The following is a 22,717-nucleotide window of genomic DNA, read 5'->3' as shown; positions in this document are numbered from 1 at the left end:
TAGAATAATGATAATAGTGGCACATTTTAAAACAGGTCTAATTTCCACAGCACTGTTGTGTTATGACATTAGGCTAATAATAATAATAATAATCCTCATCAGTATTTTTATTTAAGTACTTAACTTAAAACTTAAAATGGTTTAGACATGGATTTATTTCATCACTGTAATAATATGCAGTTAAGATAAACACTAGCAAATGTACTTTTGCATCAGTGTGGAGCAAGAGAGAAATAATTGAAACTATTTACAGACTAACAGTCACAGACTGTAGAACAATATGTAATGTTACTATAAGCCATTTTCTCACTCGTACATCGCCGTTAAAGTAAACAGAAAAAATAAAACGGCCGAATAACAACGTTAGATGACGCATGGTGTAACGTTACGTTACGTTACCATAACAGTGGTCCATAAAATACTTTTAACATGGTGGTGATGAAGAAACATTTTAAAAACAAACTTTAAATGAGTACTGCTAACAGAAACACGTCCGCACTTTTACAATCTTAATAGATCATGCTTGGGTGATGAAAAAGTAAACAGGACTTACGGCGGTGTCTTGTTGCTGTCTTCTTCACGCAGCGCTCCGGGATGCCTTCTTGTCAGGTGCTTGTGCATTGCACCTGTACTGCTGTGGTACTCCATCTCCATTCTGCACAATTTACAGAGCACCGCATTGTTGGGTCTCTGTTTGAAGTATTCCCACACCTTTGATGAACGTTGGAGAGGGTTTTTTGATACTTCTTGCTCTCTGGGGGAATCAGAATCCATGCTCGGACCGGGCGCAGCTCATTTTCATTACGTCATCCGATGCATCGATGCACGTTACGTAAATCGACGTATTTACGTAATCGACTACGTCGACTACGTCGACGAATCGCCCCAGCCTTACAGTGGGGTCAATAAAAATAGTTTTTGGGGGGTCCCTAAAGTGGCAGTAGGCAGTAGGTTTTTGGCATCATTGGGCAACAATTCCATAATAACCTTTCAGCATATTGTAATTGAAGTGTTCTGAGAGATAACTAGACTTCTGCACCTCCTCATGTTTTCAGGCTTTAGAAAATCTAGCCCGTGACGGGAGACTTTGACCAATCACAGGTCATTTCTTTGAGAGAGCGTTCCTATTGGCTGTGCTCCGATCATGTGTCCGGAACTTGGCGTTCCTTCACCAGATATCACAATGACGGCCGCGTCAGAATCTTTCTTATTTTACAGCTAAACGGTGCACTACAAGATGATTCTGAAAACATTTGAGGAGAGAAATAGGCATTAACCTTACATAATATTGATTCATATTTGATCAGCGCTGCCTAGTTTGACCGTTTGGTCGGAGTTCGCGAGTGATTGACAGCTGGCTCTCATAGATGGCAGATGGACAGCAGACCTCAGATCAGCTCTTACTGCTTGTTTTCCTCCAGTTTGTGAAATCTTGCAGATACCGTTAGGAGCTCCAGAGGACACATGATTTTTTTCAGGTTACCTGTTTCATGTACTACTAATCATATTTACACCAATCTCGCCTACTTCAGCTTTAAGGAAATAATTTACCGGTTTAAAGGGTACCAATTATGCTTTTGTGCCGATTTGCACAGAGAGGCTATAACTCAAAAACTTTCCAGGATGCTTATTTAAAAATCCCATTGTACCTGTAGATCTTAACTCTTTTTGAAAAAGTCAAACTGGAATCTCATAAAAGGTGACCCTATTTTTAGAGAAGTTTTTCCCTCCCCTCCTAAGATCAGCTTCAAGAGGGCCCCAAAACTACGGGACAGGTTAGCGCCTAGAGGAAATAAAGTTTTTTTTTTCAACATTACAGCATGTAAACATGTTCTTGTAGAAACACAAAATAATGCTGAAATGTTCAAAAACCCTTTATTTTCCTCATACTGTCTGTCTGAATATAACTGTATTTACCCTCTGTCTGAAACGCGCTGTTTTAGTGCATTTAAACGAAATTGCAATGGAATTGCATTGCTAGGTAACAGTTTGGGTCCATGTTTACTTCCTGTCAGCTGATGTTATTGATATCCACTGCAACAGGAAATAAACTGAGACACAATTAGAATGTTTACGTTTAAAACCGTGTAATGGTCTAAATATTGTATATTTGTGACATCACAAATGGACAGAAATCTTGACGGCTTGTTTCAAATGCACAATTTCTGAAAACGAGCTGTGTGTGTTTCTCATTATATTGAGCATTTCGATACTTTCACAGTATTTATATAGTACTAAAACCTGCTTTATAATATAAAAGATATGAAAATCTTACTTTTTACAATATGGGACCTTTAAACCAAAAGGCACGAAAACTTAACTACGGAGATCTCGAGCCCAAAAACAAAGTCACAAACTAAATGCTGGGAAAAAAAGGTCATCTAAGATCTAAACAATTAAACAATGGAGACGGGAGTCTCCTGAGCAGTGCTGCCGACTGGCAGCCGGAGTGCCGGAGAGTGTGCGCCTCTACGCATCGTCCCTCCGCCCTTTTCTTCCCTCCCTTAATCAGCGCACCATCTCAGGTGCGCTCCTCCTGAAAAAAAAAGTAGGTCAGAAGGGAGGTGAGACGGAGACGCAAAAAAAAACACACACACAACAGTGTGCCCTGTGGTACATTAAGGCCCACACGTAACAGACATCAAAACATTCATTAAGTCGTTATTAAGAATGTAATCAGAAAAGATAATCTGGATTACCCCATGGCTAAGCACTTTTTAAAGTGCATAACAGCAATCTCTTTCTCTCCCTATCTCTGTGTCTGTGTGTATATATCTTGTTATCTGTACATTCATATTTTCTTAATTAGTTTTCATTATTTGTCTCCTAGACATCCTGTAGAGCCACCCAGGAGTTATACCTTGCAGTCTTTACCTGTGAGTTTATCTGAATATCATCTGTTTTCAATCCTCTCAGGTTTACTAAAGGGGAAACTGTGTGCTGAAGGCTCCACCCTGAAGAAGGCTGTTTGTGTCAATACGCGTGGGTGGTTGTAACCCATCTCATAATGTGCCAGCATTGTCTATGTTTTTAGTATTTCACAATGAAATAGCCGTCTGATTAAAGGCTTGTTGGCGTTTTGCTAGAAGAGTGCCCTGGACCTTCCTTCTTTTTCAAACTTTTGTGTTCCCTTCCAAAGAGCATCTTCATTACACTTGTTTGCACTTCCAAGCATTCCAGACCTTTTCTCTTTTTTGATGCTTTTGTGCTTTTTCCCTTTCCTTTAGTGTGTTATAACGTTTTTTGTGCATGTAAAAGGTCTGCAAAGGTACAAAGCAAAAAGTCCAGACCAAAGGGAGTTCCTCTCCCCCCACAGAAACACTGCTCCTGAACTGCCTGAAACGCCTTGATCGAAGTCCTGTCTTTTCTTCCGTAACGTGGTGATGTCACTAAGTAACAAACTTTGCCGAGCGGCTAGTTTGTGAGCGAGCTGAGGTGGAGTCCGAAAAGTCAGGTTCACTTGACCAATCACAACGATTAAAGCATGTAAACATGTTCTAGTAGAATCACTGCAGGCTCTGGATGGCAATGAACTTTGCGTGCGTGTGTCTGTGTCACTAGAAGCCTGTCAGTCCAATGACGGGGTGACACAGCACCCAGTACGTTGCAGTGGGAACGTCCTCCATGCTGCGCATGCCGCCCATGCCGGGATCTGGTCCGGGGTGAGCAGAGTGCAGTCAGGCCGCCATTCTCTGCCCACGCCGTCCTGCCGCTATTCGCCCCCAAATCCATTCTGCTCTCTTCTATAAATACAGTGTGTAGTTGTGACCTCTTATATAAAATCAGTGTTGTGTCTTCTTATATAAAATCAGTGTGTAGTTGTGTCCTATTATATAAAATCAGTGTTCTGTCCTCTTATATAGAATCAATGTGTAATTGTGTCCTCTTATATAAAATCAATGTGTAATTGTGTCTTCTTATATAAAATCAATGTGTAATTGTGTCCTCTTATACAAAATCAATGTCTTTTTATACAAAATCAATGTGTAGTTGTGACCTCTTATATAAAATCAGTGTTGTGTCTTCTTATATAAAATCAGTGTGTAGTTGTGTCCTATTATATAAAATCAGTGTTCTGTCCTATTATATATAATCAGTGTGTAGTTGTGACTTTTTGTATAAAATCAGTGTGTAGTTGTGTCCTCTTATATAAAATCAATGTGTAATTGTGTCTTCCTATATAAAACACTCAAAAATGTAAAAATGTTTGGTATGCATTCGGTTCTATCATGGTTGATTAATCTGACATGTTAAATATATTATGACGCCTGTAGATAGAGGTGGAGGCAACGAATCACTCAATTTACTGTTATCACTGTAACAAAGTTGTTTTTTGCGTCAAAAACAGGCAAGTCTACACTGATTCGGTCTGAGTTATTCATTGACATGGTCCACAGAGCTGGCAGCAGGGTGGGTGAGGGAGGGAGGAAGTGGGGGGAGGACAGCTGCTGTTATAAAAGGCCTGAGACCGTGCAGGTCATGTGCGAGCACCAGTGATTTCTGTCAGTCTGTCCGTCCGTCCGTCTGCCCACCAGCCCGACTATGCTCCAACCACTGCGGTGTCTGCTTCTAGCCTCTGTCGTGCTGCTCTGCAACAGCGCCCCCACCCCAACGGTCAGTGTCTGCGAGCAATATCTGTGATATGAGTTTGTGTTATACAAAATAATTATAAATGCAATTACATCCATTATTTTAAAGACCTATACAATAAGAAAATGGTGGTTTTGTGGGTACATGCTATAGATCTCATATTCAGTCTGTAGGTTTTGAATATTTGTTGGCATTTAAAATCTAATTCTGCCAACAGGATTACAATAAAATAAGCTGGGTTTTAGTGTGAGGTTCAAGAAAAACTAAATTATTATCTTCCAACAATATGTTGTGTAGTTGAGTGTAATTAAAGTTGTTTGTCTGTTAGCAGGATTACTCCAAAAGTTTGCGATGGATTTGAATGAAATCTTTTGTTGGAGTGGGGTGTAGCATAATCAACAATCCATTAGATTTTGGTTGCGATCCCGATCATAATCAGAAAAAAGCGGTAGATGACGGGATGAGAGACAACGTAGTGTAACGTTATACAGACATAACAAGGCTGCTGAATGAGAGAGGCATCAGCCGATATGTTACACAGAAACACACCGTGTTAATAACAAACCGTCCACCTCATGGTACCGCCAGCTGTGAGCTGTGATCTGTTTTTGAAAGTCACACACCTTGGCTTTCGTAGAGCGCAGACCTCTCCGAATGCCATTCTAGTTTAAAAAATGAGACTGGATTCAGCGTTTCTAAATACGATGTAGCTGAACGCACCATGGTTTTAACACAATTTTAACTTAAGACAATCATGAGATGGGATCACACCAGCCGCAATGCCAAATCAGGCCAGGTGTGTAAAGTGGGCGTGGAGGGGGGGCATTTTGATCTCAACTACATACCGGTAAAGTAAAGAAGCTATCGCAGTGACAAAATCTGTCCACAGACAGACATATAAACACATTTTAAAGTCCTCCAAACCTCCTCTGTGGTAGTCCCTGCTGCAGTAGAGGTCTCCAGGACCACATCATGAGGACTCACAAACTGTGGTGGTTGGTAACAACACTAATACATTGACTATTACTGAATAAACTGCTAAAAGAGAAACTTTGATGAACTCCCAGCACCTAGGCCAGTAGACCAAATCAATCTGTGGAGCAGCGGTGGGTTCAGTGACCTGCCTGTACCTGGTTCACCCTCATGACGTCCTTACCTGCTCTGTACTGTAAACACAGGAGATAGCAGCTCTGTAGAAAGCAACAGAGGAGGGATTGCCCTTCCAGGATGGACAGACGTGCAATAGATGTGGTGTGTACAGAGTAACAGCATAATGAAAATACAACATAGACAATCCATATGACAAAAAATAATACATATAATGTGAACGTGTGTGAGAAAGTGGATCCAGGAGGATGTCAAGCAGCTTCCAGGCGTCGCCAAACAGATAGAGCCAGAGCAACACGACCTCCTCTTTACGCCAGATAGATAGAACCCGAGCAACACAGCCTCCTCTCCATGCCAGATAGATAGAGCCAGAGCAACACGACCTACTCTCCACACCAGATAGATAGAGCCAGAGCAACATGACCTCCTCTCCACGCCAGATAGATAGAGCCAGAGCAACACGACCTCCTCTCCACGCCAGATAGGTAGGAGACCACCTACTGTCTACTGCAGCAGGGACCACCACAGAGGAGGTTAGGAGGACTCTGCCAGGTGTCTGTCTGTCTGTGTCTGTGTCTCTGTCTGTCTGTCTGTCTATCTCTCTGTCTGTCTATCTGTCTGTCTGTCTCTCTGTCTCTCTGTCCCTCTGTCTCTCTGTCTGTCTGTCTCCCAGTGTAACAGCTGTTCCAGATGCAGTCAGGAAACGTTCCAGGTGTGTAGTTGAGATCAAATGAAGGCCGAGTTCAAAGACAGCTTTACACCTGTGGTCAGATTTGGCGTGGCGGCGCCGGCTGGCGTCATCCTGTCACAAGATGCTCTCTAGTTACTAATAATCAGCGTTGTCACATTTAGCCTGTTTAGTTAAAATCAGAGCTTCTAAATCACGCATCTCCATCCATGGCTTTTACAGGTAAATTCACACTGAACCAAAAACCATTAAATGAAGAATCCCATTCATCTTCATCACTACTCCTCATCACACTCCTAATCACACACCTAATGTAACAAGAGATCTCTGTGTTTGGAAACGATTTTCATCAACTTTAAGCTTCAGATCTTTCAAGCCATATTTCCATCTACACTTTATATATTTCAGTAATGTCTTGTTGTCTATTGTTGTGTATCACACCTGTTAAGAAGATGTTCTCCCTTTGGATTCATTTGTAAACTTAAAGGGACTCTATGTAAAAATCAGAAATTGCTTATGGACACCTGTGGCCGTTAAGACACCTGTGGCCGTTAAGTCACCGAAAGTCAGCGTCCTGTTGCTCGCGCTTGTGCTCGCTCTAAATAGACATGAACGAGCATCGCTCAAAACAGTGAGGCGACACACGTCAGCTAAAACCACAATATCACTCTATATCACACCTGCTTGGCAGTAATGTTAGCTGACCAGACGAAGGTCTCTCCATGAATCACTGCTGATCCTAGTGTTGGCTTTTCCTGCCTCAGCCTCCCGACCGCGTGAGAGGTGGAGCGAGAGAGCGAGTGAGAACGAGCGCGGTGTGTGAGTGAAGGCAGGCAGAGGAGCAGAGTACAGCAGAGACTCCGGCCCTGGAGACCAAAGCTACGGTCTCCCCCGCATCCTCCGACTGCGGCCAACACTGTTTAACAGACGGGCTTCACTAGATAGAACTTTGCGGTTTTGGTGCTTCCGTGTAGTTTGTGTTGGAGTCTGAGTCTGAACAGCGTAGCCACATGCGAGCGCGCATGGGACACCGACCCGCAATGATTTATACATTTAAGAAAATGAAATAAAAGAGTTTGTTCTGTGCTGACTCGTCCGTCACGGCACTTTTAAGTCTTGACTTGCAGAATAAAAACAGCTCACATTTGACTCAATAGTTATCATGACTGAAACCAATCGAGTCAATGATAACTGATGACTATTTTGGGCAGCAGGACCATTGGATTGGTTTCCTTAGTTACCAGTTATTATCCAGTATTACCACCAGTGATACCAATGAAGAGCATTGTCTGCTGGCAATTTAATTCCCTCTTACTTTATTTAAAGCTGAAGTAGGCGAGATTGGAGCAAATATGATTAAAAAAAGTTATTTCTATAAAACGGTCTCTATATCGTGACAGTAGTACATGAAACAGGTAATCTGAAAAATATCATGTCCCTCTGTGTCCTCCGGTGCTCCTAACCGCATCTGAAAGATTTCACAGACCGGAGGAAAACAAGCAGTAAGTGCTGATCTGAGGTCTGCTGTCCAGCTGCCGTCTATGAGAGCCGGTTGTCAATCACTCGCGAACCCCGACCAAACGGTCAAACTAGGCAGCGCTGATCAAATATGAATCAATATTCTGTTACGTTAATGTCTATTTATCTCCTCAAACGTTTTCAGAATCATCTTGTAGTGCACGGGTTAGCTTTAAAATGAGGAAGTTTGTGACGCAGCCGCCATTGTAAAATCTGGTGAAGGAACGCCAAGTTCTGGTCACATGACCGGAGCACAGCCAATAGGAACGCTCTCTCAATGAAATGAGCAGTGATTAGTCAAAGTCTCCCGTCACTAGCTAGATTTTTTAAAGCCTGAAAACAGAGCCATGAGGAGGAGCAGAAGTCTAGTTATTTCTCAGATCACTTGAATTACAATATGCTGAAAAGTTATTATGGAATTTTTGCCCAATGATGCCAAAAATATACTGCCTACTGACACTTTAATGCACAACGTGAAAGAAGCACTACATTACAGTCATATAATGAGCATGGTGCATGAACATTGAACCAGCCCTGGTAGTGAAGTGTTACAATGAGCAGCAGATATGAGGTATATGAGTCCCGGCTTGTGTCTGTGCTGCAGGAGAAACATGGGGACACCGACGCCAAATGTCCTCTGATGGTGAAAATCCTGGATGCCGTGAAAGGGACTCCAGCCGGGTCAGTGGCACTCAAGGTGTCTCAGAGGACTGATGATGGGGGATGGACGCAGATCGCTACCGGGTAAGTACATTATATGAAACAGAATGTCTCTCCTCGTGATCTGTTTGATATGTACAAAGCATGCAAACAGATTTCACTCTTCCTCACTGCAGGATGACAGATGCCACTGGAGAGGTCCATAATCTGATCACAGAGCAGCAGTTCCCAGCAGGAGTGTATCGTGTTGAGTTTGATACCAAAACGTACTGGAAGAATGAGGGCAGCGTGCCGTTCCATGAAGCAGCTGATGTGAGTATGAACCACCTGCTGGTCAGAGCTACACGGTGTCCTACTGTCCAGCACCCCTCCACCCCCTTTCCTCAACCTCAGCAAAGCAGCACTGTTGGTAAAGAAGAGGTTCCTGTGTTTGGTCGAGCCCCATATGCAGCTGAACCATGTGGTTGTATCTTTTTGTTGCTGAGGTTGTGAAAAAAAGTCCTCAACCTAAAGCCGTGTCTTCTCTGTGGCACTCCTATTTTTCAGGATTTGTTTTATATGAGCCAGCGGGAGCCCTCACAGTGGTGACTGTGGTGGGCCATGGAGGTTAAGAGGGGTTTATGCTCGCCGTAGTTCTCCCCGCGAGGGTGCGCGGGGAGATCTACTGTGAGCAAGGAGGCAAGTTGTCGCAGCTCTTGGTCCTGCACCAAATAACGTCAACTGAGAAGAAAAACAATGAATCAGAAAGATGGACAATTAGCTTTTAAAACAGGTGATCTTGGAAATCTACATTTGAGTAAACATTTTGCCAGCCGAATCCAATTGTGATATATTGGATATTCAACCTGTCAACCTTTGTTTCATTAGAAGACATGTGATATTTGACTCCTTTCTTAACAGGGATGGTATAAAGGCGATAAAGTGCGTCCATGAGATGTGAGTTAACAGTTAATTACAATTCCCCCCCGGCATTGAGGAGTTTGGTTTGTGGCGTTTTGACGGTAACACTCGTTGACTTCTTGCTTCTTTGCAAAATATTTTGTTTGTACAAAATACTGTGCGTGCTCGTAGCTCGTGCGCCGTCTGTGAAGGCCATAGCCTGTATAAATTATGGACGTAGTCTCTGCGACGTCACCCATAGGTTTCTGAAGAGCCGTTATGAAGCTCAAAGTGGGCGGTTCCAACCGCCGTCATAATTTTTTACTTTTTTATTTTTGCTTTAATAACATATTACAGTACATTACAAGACAACACAGTATACAAAAGCAACGGGAAAAAAAGCAGAACAAAACGCAAAGACCAGACAAACAATTGGAGGAGGGAGGGGGGAGAACCTGTCATGACTGGCAATGTTGAGGAGGTGCATTGTGGGTTATTTTGAGTTATTGTATTTGAACAAATCTGTGTGGGGTGGTGTAGAGGGGAATCAGCTCTGAATGTACTGCAGCAAAGGAGACCAGGTGTTATGGAATGAGGTGAAATTGTCCTTTAAGGTTGATGTGAGTTGTCCTAAGTTAGAGTGGTTGGTTAGCAGATTGAGCCAATGGTTTACTGATCATTTTGTTCTGTCTTTCCAGTTCAGTAATATGGTTTTCTTGGCAACGGTTAATGCAATTAGTATGAATGTTTGGAGATGTTGTGGAATTGAAAATGCGGTAGGTCGCCTAGCAGAGAGATGGAGGGGGAGGGGGGATGCTGAGGTTGAGGATCTCAGACAGCTCTCTCATGACCTCTGACCAAAATCATCTAACTAACTAACTAAGCCAGAATGCATGGATGTGATTGTCTAATGCAGTTGGACAGTGAGTGCAGGTGTTGTTGTCTATAAAGCCCATATTATACATGTTGTGAGTGGTGATGTGTGTTCTGTGTAGTACCTTGTATTGAATTAGCTGAATTTTTGAGTTGGATGACATGGCGAATGTATTGTTGCATGTTTTTTTAATATGTGATTGATTGATGTCTATTCAGGTCTGATGTCCATTTGTCTGTTGGTATCGAAACTGTGTTATCGTGGTGTGAAAAGAGTTTGTATATCTGTGATAAGAGTTTTTTGGGTTGAAATGACTTTAGTTTTAGCAATAGCGGAGGGGTGAGGTTGTGGAAGTTATGAATATCAATTTTCTTTTTTATGGTCTCTTTCAACTGTATGTACTGGTAGTGAGTGACACTGGTGGGGTAGATTGTATGTTTGTTTAAGAAGGTCAAAGGTCGTGAGACAGCCACTACTGAAAAGGTGACCCAGGCTGGTTACTCCGCTCTGCTTCCATGCTGGAAAGGTGATGGGTTCTTTATTGATTTTAAACATGTGGTTATGCCAGATAGGGGTGAGAGTTGAAGGAGATAGTTTGAGGTTGAATATGTCGTTAGCTTTTCGCCAGGCGAGTGAAAGTGGTATTTATGGTGCAAGATTTGAGGCAGCTGAGGGTTTTGACTGGTTTATCTATGAAAGCAATATGCTGAATGGGGTGGTCCTTACAAATGGTTTGTTCAGTATCGAGCCAGGTAGAGTTGGAGTTGTATGTCCAGTGTTGGATATACTGAAGCTGGTGCGAGAGGAAGTAGAGGTAAAAATTTGGTGCATCTAGTCCGCCATACTGTTTGGGTTTTTGGAGTGTGGTTAATTTGATCCTAGGTCTTTTTCCTTTCCAGTAAAATGTGTTAACTGCTGAGTTTAGAGAGGAGAACCAGCCTGGGGGTGGGTTAACAGGGGTCATGGATAATAGATCGTTTATTTTCGGGAGAATATTCATTTTAACAGTGGAGATGCTGCCAATTAGTGAAAGTGGGAGTTTATTCCACCTATCCAGATCTTCTTTGATATTGTGTACTAAGGGAGTAAAATTGAGTTTGAATATGTCAATTGGGTTTGTGGAAACATGGTTCCGAGGTATTTAATGGGTTGAGTTGTGTACTTATAGAGTAAGTCCCCAATCTCAGCATCCTAGTCTATGTGAGTTAGAGGCAGAATCTCAAACTTAGACCAGTTGATGGAGTCAACGTAGTACAGCCGCCGTCATCATTGCAGTGACGACACAGTCTAGCTCACGGCTAATCCAAGAATGGCCAAAGAGGTTGATCGTCGGTGAATCTCTGTTTTGTTGTTCTTCTTTTTGGTTGACACTGACAGCTGACCTTATTGTACCATATCGCTCTGAGCTTTTTAGATTCCCATTTCAACAACAGGTCAAATACTCTACAATACTGTAATAGTTACGCAGAACAAGGATATGCACATTTGTATGTATACAGTACATTTGCAGTATTTGTGTAGCAATGTGTTACATGTAGTATAAACAGAAAATTCACTTTTGATCTTTCATGTAAAGCCATATACAGCGAACAGAAATTTTGCCACAAAAAGTCATCTATGCCAAAAAACAACAACAACAACAACAACAACAATGAAAAATCCTGCAGTAGTTCAGTTCAAAAACAACAAATTGTACCTCGTCGTCATAGATATTTATGGAATATACATGTATGTCTGACAGATTTTGATAATTGAACAGATCATTTTGCATGTGATGGCTCAAACGATGAAGGGATGTTTGACTCTCTTGCACGTGTGCCAACACATTTGCAATTTGCTTGAATGACTGAAACATTCTATTCTGTTGTGAATGACAAACTAATTGTTCAGAGATTTGAACTTATTGTTTAGAAAAAAAATATTCTCATTTGAGAATTGAGTCAAAGCGAATGAGAAAAACTGTAAAAAAAAAAAGAAAAAAGAAGAAAAAAACAACAACACACACATACAAAAAATATGGACTTGGTGTGTAAAGGCATTAAAGCTGAAGTAGGCGAGATTGGAGCAAATATGATTAAAAAAAGCTATTTCTATAAAATCATGTGCCTCTGTGTCCTCCTGTGTCCTCCGATGCTCCTAACGGCATCTGCAAGATTTCTCAGACCGGATGAAAACAAGCAGTAAGAGCTGATCTGAGCAAATGTTTTTATAATCATCTTGTTGTGCACGGTTTAGCTGTAAAATGAGAAAGTTTGTGACGCCGTCGCCATTGTGGAATTTTTTGAAGGAACGCCAAGACCGGAGCACAGCCAATAGGAATGCTCTCTCAATGAAATGACCTGTGATTGGTCAAAGTCTCCCATCACGGGTTAGATTTTCTAAAGCCAGAAAACAGAGCCATGAGGAGGAGCAGAAGTCTAGTTATCTCTCAGAACACTTGAATTACAATATGCTGAAAGGTTATTATGGATTTTTTGCCCAATGATGCCAAAAATATACTGCCTACTGCAGCTTTAAGGATGGGACTTTTTCATGTCGTGCCTTGTGTTGCACTGTTGACAAACCCCTTGTCCCTCACTGTTGTTAAAGACAAGGTGGGCGCAGCAACACTGCTGCTTTCTGGTCAAACATCACACTGCCACATTATGTGTGGACCATTAGCACCAGTATCAAATGGATGGACAGACAGACAGACAGACACTACGGGTTTCAGGTTTGTTGCCAAAAGGGCGGATCTTTTGGAGCTTGAGCACCGGGGTATACTTGATCAGAACAGCTTTTGTCGACATGCTGTCTGACCACGTCACAAATTAAAAGTGTTTATACTTGTTCTGACAACAGCACAGGAAGAGTAAGCCATCACAGAGGGAGGGAGACTCATTCATCTCATTTAAATATGGACATAACTGAGCACATTTTCTCCTGACTGTCTCTCCTGGAAGACATTCATAGTGTTGCACTCAATTGTTGATATGAAAGTGACAGAAATAGTTTTGTGAAGAATGAAAAAGAGCTGAGAGAGACTGTAACGGCTTATCTTCCGTTGTCTGATCTGAGGCCTGTACTACCAAGCAGTAACGTTAGAAGGGTAACTTCAGGTTTAACCCTTCAGGGTTTTCCGTCCTACGAAGGTGGATCACTTCTTACCGGGGTACGGTACGGGTAGTTGATAACCACCGTCGTGGGACCGTTTAGCCTGATCTCGGTCGTTAGGGTTAGTTAAACCAGATAATGAGAAGACACCCTGGGTATGTTGAACTCACTTCGTAGTTCCGGCCTCTGGTCTTGAAGCAGCAGTATTTACGTTAGCATGTTCAAGCATGCTGTTTGCTATTCTGCTGTTTATCTACAGGGTGAGGTAACACTTCCCAGAACAGCATGGCCAAAAGTCATCTGTTATCATTATCTAATGGCCTCCTTCTCTTCTTCATTCACTTTGATTCATACAGCAGTCGTCCATTTGTATCACAGCGTGTGCATTCAGTTTGTGTCTGATTTGGCTGTTATCACGTCGACCACAGTCTTTATTACTGTCGCACCAAAGCTTTAAACATATAGTGTATCTGTAAACCTTCTTTCATATCAGCCACGTTGCTTCTAACTTCAGTTTCATTTCAACTCAGACTTCACTTTCAGAAGTGGAAGCATTTTGAGGTGGGTGGTGCCAAACATGGAACGCATTCAACTCTATACTGCTTCTATAGTTCAAGACTTTGAAGGTTAAATATTATGACGGAGTATTAGGGCGACATTGAGGAAAAATAAATAAATCTGAGAATTCGAGAATAAAGTCATAATATTATGACAATAAAGTCATAAGTTTAAGAGAAAAAAGATGTAATATTATGAGAATAAAGTCACAATATTTTAAAGTAGTAATTTTACGTGTGATTTTAGAGGGGTTATAGTGTGGAAATGAGGAACGTGGAGTATCTTGTGAAGTTATACTTTAGTTCAGGTTTCACAAATAACAAAATACTTCATCTTTTGGCACATCAGCACCACATTATCATCAGTATCAGGACCTTGAAAAGATTGTGCAAGAAACTGCGTTTATTCCGAAGAAAGAACCACACGGACCTGCTGGAGGAAACTGACTCTTTTGTGGAGGAAGGAATTACTTTTTTTCTCGTAAAATTGTGACTTTATTCTCGAAATCTCTGATTTTTTTTCCCCCTCAATGTGACCCTAATACTCTGTCGTAAAATATATATCTCTCTGTCTCTCTCTCTCCCTCCTGTACTTAACAATGACTTTAGCCTCCACTGTATACAGTAGGTCACACTGAGTGAAAATGTTTCTGTCATTGACCGTGTGGTGTCATGTGTGTGTGAGTGCAGGTGGTGTTTGAGGCCCATGCTGAAGGTCATCGACACTACACCTTGGCCTTGCTGCTCAGTCCGTACTCCTTCACCACCACAGCCGTGGTCACCGTCGCACACCAGTGATACACATCCCACCGTGAAGGCTGGAGATCATCTGTTTTTCTCTTCTTGTCGACAAATCTCACGTGCTGATCCAAAACCAACACTGAATCTATCTAATAACAAGTATTGTGTGTGTGTGTACAGTATCATAGCCTGATAGGGTATCCTATCTTCTTCCTCTGTGCCATAGAGCTCCATTAAAACACATGAATGAGCCTCATTGTGTCACTGGCTGACATGTTCCTTCATCACCATGAAAACACACACAGCAGTTTATTGGGACTCAGAGTCCCACACAGCGCCGGGCAGAGTGGAGGAACGAGCAGGCTGAAAACAGGAAACTAGAAAGTTCATCTCAGTGACTCCAGAGGGTGACACACGTCTCACTGAGTGCTGTGACTGAACTCAAGGTGGCTCGGTAAAAAAAAGGGGGCCATAATGCCTCCGTGTGGTGTTTTTAAATTTGAGTAGGCCTGTTCCCGGTAACAGCGGCAATTCTAGGAATTTTTAACTGAGGTGGCAAAGGGATGTCTATAGAGGTGACCACAATGAGATGGAAATGTGCGCACGCAGCATGCAAAAAATTTGTTATGCATCGATATTCTACTAATAATAGGGTAAAACATAACTTAACATGAATATACATAACTGTTGATTGTCAGTCTCTTATTTTGCAGAACCTTTATAGTCAAGTAGGCTAACATTAAAGGTCCCATATCGTGCTCATTTTCAGGTTCATACTTGTATTTGTGTTTCTACTAGAACATGTTTACATGCTGTAATGTTAAAAAAAAACATTATTTTCCTCATGCTGTCTGCCTGAATATACCTGTATTTACCCTCTGTCTGAAACGCTCCGTTTTAGTGCATTTCAATGGAATTGCAACGAAATTGCGTTGCTAGGCAACAGTTTGGGTCCATGTTAACTTCCTGTCAGCTGATGTTATTTACATACACTGCAACAGGAAATAAACTGGGACACATTTAGAATGTTTATGTTTAAAACTGTGTAATGGTCTAAATATTGTATATTTGTGACATCACAAACTGACAGAATTCCTAATGGCTTGTTTCAAACGTACAATTTCTGAATACGGGCTGTGTGTGTTTCTCCGTATATTAAGCGTTTTGATAGTTTAACAGTATTTATAAAGCACTTAAACCTGCTTTATAATGTAAAAGACATTAAAATCTCACTTTTTACAATATGGGACCTTTAAGATGTGTCTGCAGAGACCACTTGGAAACATTTTACTGATTTAGTTTTCCCTGCCACTGGTGGGTGCCATATTGTTTTCTCCCTCCAATAAAATACATAAATAAATAATAGTTAAAATAATAGGCTTATAATAATAATAATAATAATAATAATAATAATAATGATAATAATAATAATAATAGTAGTAATAATAATAATGATAATAATAATAATAATAATAATAATAATAATAATAATAATAATAATAATAATAGGCTTATAATAATAATAATAACAATAATAATAATAATAATAATAACAATAGGCTAATGGGGTTGTTTTCTTTTTCATTTTATTGTCCCTTTGAATTCTCCATTTTTCCAGTTTTAGCTAAAAATTTGCACATTGAAATTTTACATTTTATCTTTTGAATTCAACTTTGGCTCTTCTGTATTAATTTTCAAATGTATGGTTGGGAAAAGGCGCTAAATAAATAATAATATAATAATAAAATAAAAAAAAGGGCGCTAGAGGAAGACCCTCCGGCCGCGCACACGGGTTTCCATGGCGACGCGGAGGAGGAGGAGGGGTGGCTGTTACACCGGAAACGGTCTCTGCAGTGCCAGCAGAAAAATGAAAAGAAGGCGGACCTGCTCTCATCTCTTTTATTGAGTTTATTTCCCCCACACATATTATCCTTTCACTTAATGTGTGTGTTTTGAATGCCACAATCGTGCGTAAAAACAGCGTGGAGGAGGAGACGCCCGGTGGCATGACTGGCCTCCCGTGTTCTCGGTCTGATGAAGTAGCGGTGCACCGACTGGGCTGGAAACACCGCGCCGGCCGACAGTAGCCTGTGTGTGGGTGAAGGAGAGCGGGTCCTGCCCCCTTCAACCACCAACCTGCAGTCTGGTGACACCGCGACCATGGCAGGCTACCATGAGGACCTTAACTAGTCCTAGTCCTGCTGCCGCTGAGCTGTTAGCCCCGTAGTGTCACGGTTCCACTATGCCCGACCGCCGGTGCTCCATGCGGCTCTCCTCTGCCTGATCGCACCGTTACAGGCCTGCTTTTTCCATCTGGAGGTCTCTCGGCAGGAGAAAGCAGGCCGGCTAGCTCTCTGCCTTCTCCTGCTGCAACGCATCTCTGGGCTTTGTTTTTGATGGTGCAGATTTTTCCATGACAGTGTCGCCTTTATCAATTCGAGGACTTTTTAACTCCAAAAGAGTATTTTATGGGCTTCATCTCGGCGGATGATCTGCGGGCCTGAGAAGCCAAGATGGTGAACTGGAGGCGGCTGCTGCGAATGTCCAACCGCTCGTTCCTGGCCTTCATCTTCTTCTTCTCCATGTCCACCACCTGTCTCTACTTCATCTACGTGGCTCCGGGAATAGGTCAGTTCACACTGTAAAACACCTCCACAAGGTTAACGTTAACAGTTCAATGTGTGGGTTATCTTCTGCAGCCGACAAGCTGTCACAGTCCATGCTAATGCTAGCAACAGCTAGCTAACAGGGCTAACTACCTATTACAGCTCAAGGCCTATAGAATGAGGCTAGGACACGGGTCTTGGGGTGTGGGGTACGACGCATGCGCAGTGTGACCCAAGCTGTGGTCGTGCGTTGCGATTGGTTCAATTTCGACGAGTGCAGGCCAGATTTTACTGCGCATGTGCATACCCCCGTAGATATGACGCGTGTCCTAGCCTCCTTCTATAGGCCTTGTTACAGCTGAAAGGTCCACCCCAGGCCATCATGTCCAGCTAGCCTGTCCTCGCTTATCTTGCGATGTTAAAGAGTTAAACTGCGTCTCCCCGTTGGCAGGTGGATGTAAATATGGACCTAAGTATTGTCCCCCTTGTGTTGGATTTATGGATGATATGTGCGCTTTAGCTGGCGGTACACAGCTGACTTGTGAATGAATGAACCTCTGGCATCACTGCTAGTTAGTGTTCATTTCAGGGTTTTGTAGGGCCAGTCCATGACTGGTGATTTAGACATCTACTTGTGCCAAAATGTACCATCATCCACCATCTCCACATGTACCAGTTAAAATCAGCTTTGAGCTTTGTTGTTGAATAAAGTCTCTGGAGCAATTTTATGACAATTCTGGGACACTGAACTCTGGTCAACCTGCCTTAGTTTGTATTGTGATTATTAAAGGTCCCATATTGTAAAAAGCGCGATTTTTGTGTCTTTTACATTAGAGCAGGTTTAAGTGCTATATAAATACTGTTAAACTATCAAAATGCTCAATATACGGAGGAACACACACAGCTCATATTCAGAAATTGTGCGTTTGAAACAAGCCGTTAGGATTTCTGTCCATTTGTGATGCCACAAATATACAATATTTAGACCTTTACATGGTTTTCAACGTAAACATTCTAAATGTGTCTCAAGTTTATTTCCTGTTGCAGTGTATGTAAATAACATAAGCTGACAGTAAGTAAACATGGACCCAAGCTGTTGCCTAGCAACGCAATTTCGTTTCAATTCCGTTGAAATGCACTAAAACGGAGCGTTTCAGACAGAGGGTGAATACAGGTATATTCAGACAGACAGTATGAGGAAAATAAAGTTGTTTTTTTAACATTACAGCATGTAAACATGTTTTAGTAGAAACACAAAATACAAGTATGAACCTGAAAATTAGCATGATATGGGACCTTTTAAGATGTAAGTATACTCCATAATGTCACATGTATGATATGATTGTTGACTAGACCCTATTCTAATAATACAGTGTAGTAATATGCAGCCCAGATGTTTGACTTCTATCTCCAACTGCATTTGCCATAAAACTATACTGACGAATAACTTTCTGTGTGTGTGGATGTTTCCATCCTCTTTGACATGAATGGAGATGCTAGTGGTGGTTTGCTTATTGTTGCGTATATTGCTTTCATTGATTTTACTTTTTACTGGGTCATTTCTGTGGTGATCACATGCTGGAGGGAAGTGTTTTGTTTTGTTTTTTTCGTAGACTGGGGTTGTGTGCTGATAGTGCAGGCTTTTACTGGCAATCAGCAGTAGTCATGCTTGGGAGGAGAGGCAGTTCTAGGAACATTCACTGAAGATTAGCAGTATGATTGTAGATGTAAAAGGATAAGATGGCCAAGACAGAATGTGTTTGTGCTCTAGTTTAGGTTGTATTAGCTGGTGTGGGGAATGGGTATTGTGTTTTTGAATTGCATTGTTGTACTGAATTGCATTATTTAAAGTAAGTAAATTAAATCTAAGGTGTTATGTAAGGGGGGTTTACACAGTATTTGTAATGGTGCTTATTACCAAAGGTCGAAGTACCGAAATACAGCAACCCTTATTATGCTACGAAGTATTATATTACATGTACTCACTGCCTTATTTGGGGGAAAAATACTCCTGAAGTAAAGATCTCACATGACACAATTGTCACTTATTTTGTGTATGAAGTCTTAAACATCTACGTTCATAGTAGGTTTAATTGGGGTATTAACGGTCCTATATTGTAAAAAGCAAGATTTTCAAGTCTTTTTTATTATAAAGCAGGTTTAAGTGCTATATAAATACTGTTAAACTATCAAAACGCTCAATATATGGAGAAAAACACACAGCCCGGATTTAGAAATTGTGCGTTTGAAACAAGCCGTTAGGATTTCTGTCCATTTGTGATGTCACAAATCTACAATATTTAGACCATTTCACGGTTTTAAACATAAACATTCTAAATGTGTCCCAGTTTATTTCTTGTTGCAGTGGATGAGAATAACATCAGCTGACATAAAGTAAAGATGGAACAAAACTGTTGCCTAATAACGCAATTCTGTTGAAATGCACTAAAACGGAGCGTTTCAGACAGCTGTATAAAATACAGGTATATTCAGACAGACAGTATGAGGAAAATAAAGTTTTTTTTTAACATTACAGCATGTAAACATGTTCTAGTAGAAACCCAAAATACAAGTATGAACCTGAAAATGAGCACGAGATGGGACCTTTAAGAATTGTCATTTTAGCCATGGCTTTTGCCGTAGAGGCCATATTTTTCAAAGTTAGAATAGGACGGTGTTTACAAGCCGGGTGTTTTCAGCCTGTTTTTTTATTTAGAAGGCTCAGAAGAATGTGTTTCCATGACAATATTGAGCCATAGATTTATTTATCATGACTCTGTTTGTGACTGTACAACAGAATACTAGCGTGACATGAACGCATGACTCCACAGATATAAATTATTGACGGCATCCGTGCTGGCTCGCTGCTACTCGGTGTAAAATGTAGAGACATACAGACTGTATGAATGAATGGAGGAGCATAATGAATGCAGGCAGGGTCTGAAATTATCTTTTTGATGTTTGATGTTTTTTGTCTGCCCCTCAGGAATTTTATCAGCAACTTTTGAAATCTCCGTGCTAAATGAAGGAATAACATTTAAGATCTGATGTCATTCAATGTTTCATATATTTTACACAAAAAACATTATAGGCATGTTAAATTCCAGTCTTCAAATTACACTGTGGCTTCTGGGGGAGCCCTATTTTTGGATGGAAGGGTACTTTATACGGATGTCAATAATGAACCGTTAACCGACATTAGGAATTTGAACCGATTAATGCTATCGGTTAAAGGGTTAAAAGAAATATTAGAAAAACAGCTAAAAAGCTGACCAAATCTCAGAGGAGCGGCTTGGCTCTTAAAGGAGAATAGCTGGTCCACCTTAGGTGAGTCTGAGCCGGAGTTGCAGATACAGGATATTGGTTTGGGTTTGAGGAGTTGTAGCATTTATTCACCGACAAATAAACTGTACACGCTAGGGATGCTAATTTAAAAAAAAAAATCTTAACCAATAACCGACTTTCGTTAACCGATTATTAACCGTTAAGCAACGAGATTTGTGCCTCGCATGCAGCGGTGTCCCAGCTGCAGTGTATGAGCACAACAGATAACTGAGTCCCCAGTTCACTCTCACGAGAGCAGCAGCCACGGTGCTGCGTTCACTGTCTCAAGTTCACCGTTTGGGAGCGTTAGCACCCACGGTACTGCGTGTAGTGTCGCGGACATGCAGCCACTTTTCCTGTAAAAGTCTTTAGTTTAGCAGGTTGTCAGCTGTGTGTCTGCCCGAATTAACGATAACGATTGTCCGACAAACAGTGTGTGTGTGTTTGTGCTACATTAGCAGATGCTAGCTCTGCTGGTAGCTTTCTGCTCGCCGTTGTCACACACATACGGTCTGTCAGCGCGCCGAAACTTCAGCGAGTACCCGACAGACCGTGTGTGTGTTGTCGGTGGCGTTCTAGCTGTGAACGTAGCTGTAGCAGACAGTGTGTGTACAGTTAATCTGTCGGTGAATAAATGCTACGAGGCTACAACTCCTCCGCTCAAGCGAGCTATAGACGGGAGCCAACTTCCTGTATCTGTAACGCCGGCTCAGACTCTCTTAAGGTGGACCAGGTTTTCTCCTTAAAGTGACGAGTCAGCTTTTTGATTTATTATTAACATTTCTTTTAACCGATAGCGTTAATCGGTTCAAATGTTTAATGTCGGTTAACGGTTAAACGGTTAATTATTAACATCCCTAGTACACACACTGCACAGTTACGTTCACAGCTATAACGCCACCGATAACCTCACACTCACCGCCGCCACAAACACACGGTCTGTCGGACACTCGCTATCGTTACGCTGGGTTGACGGAGTATCTTTACGCAAGGCAGACACACTGCTGACCACCTCGCAGCTAAACTAACTAACTGATGGACTGGTGGAGACTTACTGGGACAATACACGCAGCGTCGTGACTGCTACAGTTACTCTCCCGGTCCGGTGAACTGGGGACTCAGTTGTCTGTTTTGCTCATACACTGCAGCTGGTGATAAATGATGGATTTAACCTGTTTGTCCATCGGCTTTCCGTTGTAGCTGGGCGCCTTGTTAGGCACTAAAAATAGCACCGCTTCATGCGATGCACTTATCTTGTCGGTTAATAATCGGTTAATGATAGTCGGTTATCGGTTAGAAAAAAAATTAAAAATTAGCATCCCTGGACTGTACATTATTGTCATCTACTGTGGTTATTTGCATTAAACACAATTCAAATAATTAGGGAAATAAATTATTGGATTAAAATAAATCTTGGCATTAGAGCTAGTGTTAGGAAGTTAAACAGGTCATAATTCTCTCTCTATTATCTATTTTATATTGCTGTGAAAACATCTCCTTCAAACAACTGATTTATTCAAGTGTCTCGCCATAAACTTAATTTTTACGAGATTATTAATATATAATTTACATTCGCCCAATACTAATTTTTACCAAATAGAGATTGAACACCTCATAGCTGTTATTTAGCCAAGCAAGACTGTGCTGCCCCCAACAAAGGTGTACAGCAACTGGATTGAAGGTTTCATCCACAATGTTGAGGGAGAGAGACCAGCGGCATGACCAGCCTGATGTATTAGTAATATGACAGCGGGCTAACGCTAGCGAACATTGGCTAACGCGGAGCTCTAACGTTAGCTAGCGTTATGCGTTTGTTTGCCAGGTGATATTTGTGACTTTGCCCTGACTGCTATAGTGCTGCTACCCTCAACTATGACTCAAACCAAAAGGTGACATTTGTGTTTGTCTGCTGAATGAGCAGACTGTATAACATCTGCTTTGGTTTCAGTCATAGTTGAGGGTAGTTGTCAGGGCAAAGTCACGAAATATCACCTGGCAAACGAACACAGACCGTGCGTTCCAATACCCATACTATCATACTATTTAGTATGCCAGAAAAATATTTAGTATGTCCCAATAC

The 22,717-nt window shown here is 41.6% G+C and overlaps 2 protein-coding genes across 2 annotated transcripts in view; both read left to right on the top strand.

Moving 5' to 3' along the window:
- Positions 1-4,461: 4,461 nt before the first annotated feature.
- ttr (transthyretin (prealbumin, amyloidosis type I)) lies at positions 4,462-14,963 on the top strand. Its single transcript, XM_037769046.1, has 4 exons — positions 4,462-4,614; positions 8,508-8,647; positions 8,740-8,875; positions 14,657-14,963. The coding sequence occupies exons 1-4, from the start codon at positions 4,543-4,545 to the stop codon at positions 14,762-14,764; spliced, it is 456 nt and encodes a 151-aa protein (XP_037624974.1). The 5' UTR covers positions 4,462-4,542; the 3' UTR covers positions 14,765-14,963.
- A 1,585-nt stretch (positions 14,964-16,548) lies between these two features.
- The window catches only part of b4galt6 (UDP-Gal:betaGlcNAc beta 1,4- galactosyltransferase, polypeptide 6), a 20,617-nt gene continuing 14,448 nt past the window's right edge, over positions 16,549-22,717 (top strand). Inside the window, exon 1 of the mRNA XM_037769038.1 lies at positions 16,549-17,335. Within this exon, the coding sequence (XP_037624966.1) occupies positions 17,221-17,335 (115 nt within the window). The 5' untranslated portion in view covers positions 16,549-17,220. The remainder of the gene's footprint in view (positions 17,336-22,717) is intronic.

This window comes from Sebastes umbrosus, chromosome 5 (genome assembly GCF_015220745.1).
Source record: "Sebastes umbrosus isolate fSebUmb1 chromosome 5, fSebUmb1.pri, whole genome shotgun sequence".
Taxonomy (NCBI): domain Eukaryota; kingdom Metazoa; phylum Chordata; class Actinopteri; order Perciformes; family Sebastidae; genus Sebastes; species Sebastes umbrosus.
Note: the sequence above shows the minus strand (reverse complement) of the source record. Positions and strands in the feature narration are given on the sequence as shown.